General features: G+C 43.1%; 1 protein-coding gene across 1 annotated transcript in view; it reads right to left on the reverse strand.

Moving 5' to 3' along the window:
- Nucleotides 1-12,109, reverse strand: part of xkr6b (XK, Kell blood group complex subunit-related family, member 6b) — a 55,333-nt gene extending 43,224 nt beyond the window's left edge. The window contains exon 1 of the mRNA XM_079572125.1: nucleotides 11,048-12,109. Within this exon, the coding sequence (XP_079428251.1) occupies nucleotides 11,048-11,586 (539 nt within the window). The 5' untranslated portion in view covers nucleotides 11,587-12,109. The remainder of the gene's footprint in view (nucleotides 1-11,047) is intronic.
- Between the last annotated feature and the right edge of the window lie 247 nt (nucleotides 12,110-12,356).

A 12,356-nucleotide genomic window follows, 5' to 3' on the forward strand; every position in this document is an offset into this window, starting at 1 on the left:
TGCCTATTTTTCTGGATGTCTGATGATTGTTTGTTTCAAGTCCAATATCCAAAATTGGAATTGGACTTAGAAAATTGAACAATTCTCTCAACCTAATAACCGCCTTATTGGAGTGTCTCGTAGTGGGTTTTCAACACATTTTCTGTGAGGATATAAGCAGCCTATCTCTTTGTCTTAATAGATAGACTACGATTAAAGCTTCACTTAAAAAAAGCAATAAATGAAATGAACGATGGGACCATTGTTGGACGAGATAAAAATAAAAACATCTGTTAAGCTAAGGACAGATGGTAATGCGCCGCCTAATAGATGGAGAGTGTGTGTCGGGAAAACACATGATGATCTGAAATGGGGCTTCTGGGAGAGCAGGTCTCTCCTATTACAGCAGGAGCATTATAAATACATATAAAAATGTAGCCATTAAAGGCCAGGGACTCTGGATGAAAAATCACCTTTGCGAGTAAGTATTTTCACTGTGTTCCTCTGGGCTGAGATAACGATTTCCTCAAAGCAAGAATAAAAGTGAATATGCAGAGAGAAGTGCTCCAGACTAGAAGCTAATCCACAAAAAGTCGTCTCCCCCTACTTGTAGAGGCTGTTGTAGACTCTTTGGATATCAAGCTGGACTACATTTTTGAGTAAAATAAGCCCTCGGAGGCAGAGATCGGAAATGGAGGTGATGTAGTAATTAATAGCAGAACAGGCCCCACAAAGCACTGAGCAAACACGCAACACTGAAAGTCAATAAATCCGGCATAAGCCAAGTTCAACACATGTGCAACGCTGGTGACAGAGGATCAGAGCAAACAGTTTAACAGCGGCGTGGGTGAACTGCAAACTCAATCATTTGTGTCCAACATGTGATATCACATCACATATTAGTGCTGAGACCATTAATATTGGCATCCCATCTGCAGGGCTCAGAACAGAGGATTCATTGAAAGAAAAGTATATTGTTTTAAAGGGACAGTAACCAAAATACAAAAGACATTCTAATTTTGTACCAACTCTTATGTGCCTTTAATATCTGAACAGTATTTAAAGGCACACTGTGAAACATTTTGCATCATACTGTTGCCAATACAAAGCATGCTCCTAATGTCCAGGTCAACATAGAAAATGCTATTTCTGCAGTGGGTAATCAAATAATGGATTTAGATGAGAACCTAACTTATTTTAATCTCATATTTGGCTGCGTTTAGTCAACATCTCCATGGAGACGAGCTGGAGACGTTCCACTCCCAGTAAAGTTAAGTCAGGTCTTAGGAGAAAGTATCTGTCATGAAATAAATGCTTGTATTTCATTCTATGTATTGGGTTAGGGTTAGTGTGAAATGCTACGAGGTGCTTTAAATGGTTTTCATTGATGATTTCTGAGTGTCCACCACTGTGCTGCATGTGCAGTGCAATAGAAACACAAGTAGGTCACTCGGTACAAGAGAACAGTTTGGTCTCTCAGTGGATTCAAAGAGGATTTACAAAGAACAGTCCCAGAGGGAGGCGGACATGCAACCAATCACAGAAACAAAGCATTTGCGATGAGATAAGATGGTGCGATTGTTGTCAGGAAAGGGCAACTACAGAACAGAAATCTGTAGGAATAAAAGAGAGAATTTGAACCCATTTTGCAAAGAAAAGCGAATGGGCAGGACTAGACCAGCAGCAGAGCAACAACATCTACTTCCCACAAGACCAAATATCCAATGCCTAATTTTACACTTTCACTGTATGAACAAGAATACTAATCACCAAGTTTGAAACCAATGAAAGTAATAAGAAAGCCCAATTACATCTTGTTCACACACTGGGCAGTATCCAGATGGTTTCCTCTGTGTCCTCCAGTTTCTCCCTCCAACCAAGGGATGAGGTTCAATCACATGTTTTTTTCCTGAGACGGTAGAATATTTTGTTTGTATGGCTTATAGGGTTTATTTGACAGGACAGCTTAGGGTGAATTGTCCCAGACGGCATCATTTTGTACCTATGACAGCACAACCTCTATCTAGTTACTCCTGAACACGATCCTGGATGGCAATCTTGTTGGGACAGAAGGATGAGTCAAATAAAGCTCATTCCAAAGTTTATTTGATCGATTGTGCCCAGCATCAAGAGAATGGTTGCTGAGATATAAGCCAGGTGTTTTTCAGATAGTGCTTTTGCCTTGTGTGTTAAATGATACATCAGTTTCCTGTACCATCACTGACCAAAGTACTGTGCATCTGTAATGTTTTAGTGTTAATGATGTGATCTTTCTCTCTCTCTGGGGTGCACACGGAGACTATTAGAGCACGATAGAGCTCAGGAGTCTGTCGCACAAAGTGGGAGACAGGGGTGCACTGTCCATGGCTGCGGCACGTGTTTTAGATCTCAGCGCCTCGAGAAACAGGGCAGGTGAGTGTGCTGCGATCGCCAAGTATGTGTGGCGAGGAGAGGTATGTAAAAAGCCTCACCTTTATGTATGTGAAAAGGTACAAGCCCGTGTCTGCTAACCTCTGCCAGTGTGCTTAATATTCTCGCTGTGTCTGGCTGGTGTGGGGACTTCTATTACAGAATATTTATGTGCTGAAAAGGCAGGCCCAAGGCAGTTAAATCAGGCATAATCAAGGCACTTTATCTAAACTCATTCATCCAGCTCGGCGCTCTCGCTATGCAGCGGGAACAGCGACTTTGTGTATTTTTAGGAGTTTTATACCCGTCCAGCCATAATGATTCTAGTTTGGCACAGCATGAGGAGGATCTTCGCAGCAGCCATTGGCGGTTTAGTCAACTTTTCCATTCAGCATCTAAGAGGAGATGGGGTTAAATGGGGCAAACATTAAGCAGAAATGTGTTGTTTGTAGGTTGATCAGAAACCAGAGACAATTTAAAAGACACACACAGGTACGGTCCATACATTGTCCAAAAATAAAATGGCATGAAAGGTGGTATATAGTCCTGCATATAGTCCTGCTCCTGGACTATGTAAGTGGACCTTTTTATGTGGAGTTTGCACTTTATCCCCGTGTCTGCACAGGTTTCTTCTGGGGTTCCCCTCTGATTCTGAAATCTCAGTTGGACCTTCCTGGTTGTATAGCAGTTGTAAAAACATACTCCAAGGTTATTTAATGTGATTTTGCAGTATAGTTGTACGATAACTTGTGAATACTCCAAACAAACGTGGGCCTTAGATGGTGCATCCTTGATAATACCACACTGTAGAGAGAGAGAGAGGATTTATTGTTGAAGATCAAGTGTGCAGCGTAATGTAGTGCACAATTCATATAATAATCACATTTCCTCACACCTAAATTAAAGAAACCAAACTCCTGCAGGAGCACAGATTTTAAGCAAATAAACAGAGCTTTGTTGTATTAAATTATCACTCTCATCATAACAGTCCTGCCACCCGAGGGACTACTGGGCTTACGGCATCAGTATTTTTAAACAACAAATCACCGAGGGCCACATCTCCAACTGCACAAAAGACACTGATTCATATGGCTCTCCAGATAAATATATATTTACGACTGCAGAAATATGGCACGGCAGATCAAACAGTATCCATCAATGGTCCCTAATTCAATAAAGCAGCTTGAAATCCAATTCTGCCGCAACTAAAAACAAAGCAGCGATTGAATCCTCTTCCCAGCCCCTCGTCTCAGCGCTGTCCTTCCCCATCATTTAAGGCTGTCTGTCTGTGCGCGCCTCCCGCTGTGACATGTTCTGCCGGCTCCTTCTCCTGTATTTTTCGCCACTCCACTGTCTGATAATTGGAGCCTTTTGAGGAAGGCGCTTGGTTCCTCTGTTATCAACACTAATGAGAAAATTATTGTTTCCCTGATTTACAATGCAAGTTTAATGCGCCGTCTGTAAATAATGCATCGTCGAAAAAGGCTCTCCAGAATACATGCTGACATTCTGTTGTCCAGTCTTTTTGAAACCACTGGATCTCCTTAAACTTTTATCCTGCCTCTCAACGCGATCCGGATGGACAGAGCTGTCAGTCACTGCAGAAAGAACAAGATGTACCCACCAATGTTATCTCACAAAGCCTAATTATATGGATAGTCTTTTCAACGTCGCAACCTTTCAACCATTCAGCACGGCTGCTCGCACATTATCACCGCTACCTCGCGCATCACCGCATGTACGATCTCTTCTCTCTTTTTTTCTTTTGGCAACTATAAGCGGTCCAGTCAGCCAAGAAAAGGCTTTTGGCGACTCCTTCCCAGACTGTATTAATATTTACCAGCCTCACAAGTCGTCGCTCTGTGAGAGGGTGTCTCCATGCGCTGCGCTGCGGTGAGCCAGCTCTTGTTTGGGATTAAAATGTAATCCCAACATGGAATACGAGTGTTACAGCAAATTGTGTGGCTCCAGTGGGAAAAGTGGGCGACTAGGATGCACAGTTTTTTAAAAGTGACGGATTAAACAATGCGTTTGTTATAGGCGATTTGTTGCAATCATGGGACACAAGGGACCTTTAGTTGAATGATACGGCTGCAACATTTCAGAATGAGATCTAACTGCAATTTTTCTGATAAGAATTGCAACTGGGATTAGGTTTTGGTTTACGCTTCAAACTGAAGATTCAATTTCCAAACTTTTGACATTTGAGAGAATATGAGCTGCGAAACTAATGCAAGAATCACATGATTTTCTGAACATGTTTGTAGAGGTCGATATCACAAGATTATCAGGTTTTAAAGACTACACAGCACCCTCAGGGTGACGTAACTACAGTCTAGGGCTGGGTACCAGTATTGAAATGTTTTTTAGGTATTACTGGTATTGAACAAATAAAAGTATCAAAAGCAGCTCCTGAAAAAAAATCTTTAGATCCAAGATTTGATGCCGTTGGTCCAGGGACAGAATGAAAGGAAGTGACTTGGATGTTTCAGCTCAAATAAATGTTCGCCCCCCTCCATTTAGCCCATTTCCCCCCGATATTTGCCTAATTTTCCTCCTTCCACTCACCCCCCTTTTTTTTTTCTTATTTTTGCCCCATTTTTTTCTCATTTTCCCAATTTCCCCCCCCTTATTTTTCATTACAAATATTTTTATTTTATTTTTCCCCTTTTTTCCCCTTACTTTTGGCCACAATTTCTCTCAATTTCTTGACATTGGAGATGAACCCAATATTGTATTGCATTTCTTCCACACATTACTGTTCAGTTTTCTGGTAGATGACAAATATTTTAGATAGATATCGGAAAAAGTATTGTTTAGGTAGGGCTGGGCAATTAATCGAAATTTTATTGAAATCGTATTTTCTCCTTTGGTCAATCTCAATAATCGTCATGGGACTATATAATCGACAGCTTTACTGCCATTTCTTTGGCACAAACAGTACCTGGTTTGGGAGTTTGGGCGAGACAATGGAAGACTTTTGTGCATTAAATGAGACGTGATGAAAACATTTGTTTTTGTTTGAGCTGAAGTTTGAATAAAAGATGTATCTAATTTTATGAATCAGCGAGATGCATTTAATTTATTATGAAAAAATAAAATAAAATCGAAAATCAAGATCAATCAAGATGGGGAAAAGACCAAGTATTGTTAAAGTAACAATACCCAGCTCTACTACAGTCTGTGAGTAATACCCCACATTTAGAAGATCTTTGAGTTTTAGCTCTGGTATCTTCATATTCTATTGCTGTATTACAAGTTTGCTAATATATAAAACCATAGTGTGTAACATTACACAGTGCAAACATAATACATTGAAGCGTGACTTGTCTCTACGCCTGTGACAGTTGTGAATGTTCCACAGTGTGACTTTAAAATGACATGCTGCCCTGCCCTGTAAGGTTGAATGTAACAGAGAACTGCATTGAAAGCCCACACTACAGCTTCACTCCAGCATCTTGTATATGTTTTTTTCCCCCACAGGAATTAAAATGAACTGCACAATTTGAATACGCACAGCAACTCTGCCCACACACATAACACGTTAAGCCAGGGAAGTGTAGAAAATCTATACATCACAAAGTTTTACGAGGCTAACACTGCAAATCTCCCATAGCTGGATAAATAATACAAAGCTTCACAAAGTTCACAGTGTGTCACCAGTGCGCAAAAGTCATGCAAGTGCATCAGCTGCAGCTCATTCGAGTTTCATCAGGCTACAAGAGTGGGAGTGCTGTTGTCCAGAGGGAAACTAATCTAATCGAAGCATAATGTCATGTTGTGTGAGGTAGTTAATGCTTACAGTTTCAATAAGGGACTAGGGATATGTATCAGCGCCTGTATCAGGTTCTCAGATGAGCTCAGTACGTATGAAAGTGGAAGAGAGGACACGGAACACACTGGCAGGTTACGGTATAGATTTATGTTTTAAAGTCATGATCCTGCTAACTGTGCACATTTTAAACAAGTCCAGGAGCATTTACGTTTGACAGAAGACTGAATCTGAACTGAGGGAAGGGAAGGGGAGGTCTTAAGTAAACACAGCTTGCAGGTTTTATATTATATTTGACCCAGTGGAGACAGGTTATAGTTGAGGGTTATAAATGAGGACATGAAATCAAGCATTGTCAATTGAATTCCAACTTGGAGAGATTATTGTGATTTATGCAGCTCTATGCTCAAATAGAGACACATGCTGTCTACTTTCACCCACTTCTGTGACATGCAGAGTGAGTGACAGGCATAACTCTCACAAACAGCCGACAAACGGTACAGTCATCTCTTACAGGCTTAAAAGAAGAAATTAACTTATACACTTTTTTTGCCAGATCATCGACCATTAGCTTACATTACAATGCACATCAGCCATAATATTCCTCAGCCCTTTATATCACATAGGATACAACAAAGCAGTGGCTTCACCAAGGATTATTATCTTTGACATAGTTTGCTTTTTTAGACAGAAAACACACTTTTTCATCAAGACATTTTAACAATAACAAATCCCCCGTTCATTCTGTCCATTCTTGCGAAATGACACTTTGTAGTCTGTTTTAAATGAAGTCAAACATGGTTAAGTAGAAATATCACGTTCAAACATCTGCCCAAATTAAAAACACAACTTATTCCAATAAAATGTAAAAAGGGGGCAGCACCCCGCCCATCTGTGCAGGGATTTCCCCTCAGCACCACACGGGCTGCTCTTCTCTTTGAGGAAGGCTCTAATTTGGGTTTGCACTGATGAAGCTGTCCATCGCAGCTCCAGGACTCCACTCAGTGGGAGTGTGTGAGGGGAATGTCTAATCTCACAGAGACGGCGGTGATTCAGCGCCAGCGTCAACATGAGAGAAAGAGGGCTGTGGTGACAAGGAATTACAGTCGGAGGAATCCTCCCTGTCAACAATTAACGGGAGATCACTGTAAAACCAGCCTGGCGTCTCGGCTCAGGTGTGAGCGGCAGCTAATTCAATATAGCACTTATTTCAGACATGATTCATCTATTTTTTTAATCAGCTTTTTCATTATTCTGGAGGCTAAAAAATGTACTATGAGCTCATATACGAAGAAGAATAACAAAATAATAATAATCGAATATGGACTCTATGAATAATGTTACAGCTTTATTACCTTTGAGATAGTTTCATCTATTATTGGAAAAAAATGATCCTATTATGATTGACTATATTGATCCACTTGACAGGCACACTCAACCCCGTAGCGTTACTGCAATAACTCCTGAGTGGAAAGTTAAGTCAGTCTCAAACAAACATGCGTGTACTCCGCTTATGGACAAACAGCCTCTGCTGCCCCTCGGTCTGAGGTTACGGACTCTCACTAAGATGACAACAGCGGTGTTTGACCCCGGACCCCTGACTGCAGCCAGGCGGATCATGTCCGGGGGGAGCAGTCGCCATGACAACGATCCCACTGCCCCAGAACCAGAGCTGTCACAACAAGGCGCAAACACACATGCTGTTACGCCGGGCTCACTCCAACATATGTTTAATATATGACACCGAGGAAGACATTGTGTAAACCGCTATAGTGAGTACGGCATAGTTACCCTGTGTACTAAAGAAAATAGCAGCAGTATAAAGTCCAAAGTCAAACAGGCATTATTAAATGGTTGTATACATATATAGATAGTATTATAATAAAGAAGTACACCACATTATATATAGACCACAGCTCTAAAATGAACTACTTTCAAACTTTTTTATGATTATTTGATGTCTGTTGTTCTCCTTGGTTAGTTGCTTGGTCCCTTTCTGAGTTGACTTCTGACTCCGCTACAATACCCTTATCTGGGGCTGTCGACCAAATAAAGATGCCTCACCCCCCCTTTCCCCAGACCCTTCCACCAGGGGAGATGCCTGTGCTCTCCCAGCCACACAGAGGGTCTGTCCGGGGGTTGCTTTCTGCCCCAGGACTACCAGGACTCTGTCTGTGGAATATGTTCCTACAAAAAAAAAAAAAAAAGTAACCACTCTGCCTATCCCGATGCAGACGAACAGCAGCTGTGCTCTGTCCTTTTTAAAATTTTAATGACACGCTGACTGGCAACTGATGATTGATCTGAGAGGTGCGTGTTTCGCTTTGAAATAAGTTAAAATGACAAATGCACAGACATGACGAAGGCAGAATTCAAAATGGGACCCAACAACATTATCTGAGACTTTTTCGACTGATGTTGACACACATACACAACTATTTGAAACTACTGCTATAAGTCATTTAGAGTCACATCATCAATTATTATGGTTCCACTTTATTTTACACCGCAGTAATAACATTGAAGATAGAAATGGCAATTTGCAATATTGAGGGACAAATAATGCATTTCGCAGCTCGGTTTCCTTTTTTACTACCAGGAAATTACTGATAATGTTTTCATACCTGCTTATGACTCATCCTATTATCAAATAAAGCAGAATGACCGGTGTGTGTCCTGTTTCCATGATTATTTAACCTGTAGTTACCATAATTGCAAAGTTCCGTACAATGAAGTCAGATCAATTGAAACAGCTTGCTCAAAAAAAAGGGCATTGGGCAGAGATTGCTGGTTTTAAACATCTGCACAATATCATCATGTGTCACCAAACCCATGGATGCATCTTGCAGAGCTTCAGACACCCAACACAGCCCTGATGAAGCAACCTGGTCAGTCACGAGATGTTGGCCTTAAGTCAGAGAGGTCCAGCTGTTTTGATGAGTCCATAATCACCATCCTTACACTTTAAGGTACTATCCTACTTCCATGTAGGTACAGTATTGTAAAGTAAGCGCTTGGTTGTAATAATCCAGTGACTGCCCATTCTATATTGATATCTCCTGAGAAAAACATGCAAATTTGTCCTGTTCTCAAGCCAACACTCACACTCACGCGCTATGTTGCACCAAACAGATGTCCAGTAGTGTCTGTGCTGGTGATTTCCTGCACATGTAGGTGAAGGGTCATTTGAATCCCATCAGTAAATAAACCTGAGCTGATCAATGCCGCTGCCTTCAGGTGCTGCCTCTATGCTCTCTGATGAGAAATGCAAAGTGGACGCACTCGCCGTGGAAAGCTCGGCTCGGACTAACAGCACTGATTTGCACTTGATATCATGAGGCGACTGCTCAGCCCCAATCTGCTATTTTTATCCATATCGGGGAAATCTTAGAAAAGCATTGACAAACCGGCAGCTTGGAGACATGCTACTCTGTGTGCAGGGTGAACGTGCATGATTGGATGACACTGGCGTTAACACAGTGGCGAGGTAAACAAAATGCCCCAAAAAAAAAAGCACAAAAATTGTACAGTTGTGTGGGGTGCATTGCTAATCAGACCCTTCTTTCTCTCCCTCCCTCTGCTCTTCTACATTTTCCCAGCCGCTGGCACTCGTCTCCAAGCAGCCGTCATGCGTTACTTCTTCCCATTAAATGCCAGCCACTGCGTCTGACTGCACCAAAAAAAAAAAAAGAAAAAAAAGAAAATCTCTCTAGCCCAAACACAGACGCTTCCGCCATGCACGTTTTTACAACTACAGCACACCGTAGCCCAGCTGTGCACCTACAATCAGCACATATGAGAAGGAGGAATGTCAAAGCCACAGAGAAAATGGATTACATCATGTCTGAGATGGGAATGTTTAGTTTTGTGAAATACATGCTTGCCGTCTGGCTTGCTCCGTTTGAGAGAGAGAGAGAGAGACAGGGGTGAAATGAGGCAACCGTTTGTACAAGCAGCGATGGGAACAACCGTACACACTCGTACACAGATGCACGGACACACATTTTAGGCTGCGACCTGTCTCCTTGATAGAACAAAGAGGGGGAATTCAAAGGGAATTGTGCGCTGGGAAAACATTACAAGGGTTGTACAGGACATGCAGTGGATAAAAAGGGTGAGTTTTAAATCATCTAAACTTTTATAGCTCCTTACTACCTTCATTGGACACTCAAAGCACTTTTCCATCAATGACCCATTCACACGTTCATACAGGCATCCAAACACGTGTGTATACAGAACTGAATATGTGTCTTGTATGAGGAGACAATACAAAAATAAAATAAGATTAAAAAAAACATTTCTAGGAACTTTTTATCTTATCTTGAATGGTCTATGCAAGAGCTATTGCCAGTGCGTTTGATGGTGAACCAATCTTTGATAATATCTGCAGCCAACGCAGATAAAAGTGTAGTGGAGATTTTTAGTGTCATGGGGAGGGGGTCCTTGCTGTGAGGTTGTGATTAGACAGTGGCTGAGTGTGTGGTGATGGAGCTCATTGTGAGTCCAGTCAGGCTGCACCCAGGGTTACACCAGGTGATTGTAGGAGGAGCCATAGGGCCAGACTAGTCGGGTCCGATCTGAGAGAGACCCAGAGGACTCAGTCCAAACCCGCACTCTCATCATGGCAAACGCAATCAATACAACAGAACTAGAGGTTATTCTGAGAATAAAAAGTGAAATGATGACTCCCAATTATAAGTAAAGAAAAATGAAAACTTTAAAAAGGCAAACTTAAATCAGATCAATTTATCAAACAGGAAACGATCGCGATCAGCCAATGTCCCAATATAGGCTACACCAGCAAGTGAAGACAATAACAGCAGACATGAACTCAGTTGGATGCCTTAAAACATAAGGATGACTTGTCACGTGGACTGCTACACTCACCTCCACACCTGTCCCAGCTGAAAGACATGGAGCACCGTCTGCCAGACCCATACGGACAGTTGACAGCATGCATCCTGCCGCTGCAGAGTGGCCGTGGCTCTGCGGCTGCTGAGCCCATCCACAGAGCCCAGTCCTCCCCCAGTGTAGTCCTGCACGAACCACCTGAAGCTGAGAATCTGCACCAGGACCGAGGGCACGAGCACAAAGAACAGCGTGAGTCCGGACCACAGGAACTCCCGCCGGTGATAGTAGTGCGCCGCAAGGCACAGGTCCGAGCCCACGTCCCAGAAGAAGACGACCAGCGCCAGGACTATCCAGAGGCAGTCAAGCCAGAGGCGCTGCTCGTGTGTGGTGTCCACCCGTTTCCCGCGCCCCTTCCTGCGCAGGTAGTGCAGGCATGCACTCCGGCAGCCCCAGTAGCACGAGGACGTGTTGCAGCAGTGGCAGATGTGAAACGAGCTGCCGTTGCCAGGGTCGTCCAGGTCCTGCAGCTGCGCGAACCCGGTGACGACCCCGCGGCCGTCCGACTTCGCTGCCATCTTTCCCTCTGACGCTGCCACCCCCCCGTCCGGCTTCCGGCCCAAATGACGACACTTCCCTGACACCTGTTTGGCCCCCCCAAAAATGTCGGAGCCATCGACACAGCCAGCCTCTACCTGCGCAGCATCCCTCTCTGCGGCTCCGCTCTGAACACGTCCCTCAGTGTCCCTCCCTCTCCTCTCCTCTCCTCGGCACTCACACACACTCACACGCACGCCCCCCCTCCACGTGGTGCCATCTAGTGTCTCGCGCAAAGCCCCCTGCAGCAGACCACTCCATGATGTAATGCCACTGAGCTCTGCGCGTTCGTACCCTTACTTTACGCACAAGTCAGTCACAATATTAGGGGGAAGGTGGGACTAAACTCTCAGACCTGTCCCGTTGAAGGATTGCCTCCACCAATCAGAAAGCAGGTGAGACTGGTAGCGAAGCATGTGCGTGAGCAGGGCTGCTGTTTTGGGTCATCTTTGGGTCTGGTTTGAAGCTGATACAGACATGAGTTTGCCACCACTGATTGTGCACATCCCCCCATTCATCTCTCAGGACAACAAAAAGGCTACACCAAAAGTTGAAGTTTTAGTCCTCGCCTTAAAAACAACTCACTGAGTTCCAATCATTATCAGAAACTTTAAGAAACTGTAAAATGTCCAAGCTCAAAAACTCCTTCCTCTACAGAAACTCACTTTGACTAGATTATTGTTCTTGATTAAATAAAATGTTTGTTGAAAAAAGGTTTTAGATGATCCTCAGTCAAATAGGCTACAGCATT

This window comes from Gobius niger (assembly GCF_951799975.1).
Source record: "Gobius niger genome assembly, chromosome: 15".
NCBI lineage: Eukaryota > Metazoa > Chordata > Actinopteri > Gobiiformes > Gobiidae > Gobius > Gobius niger.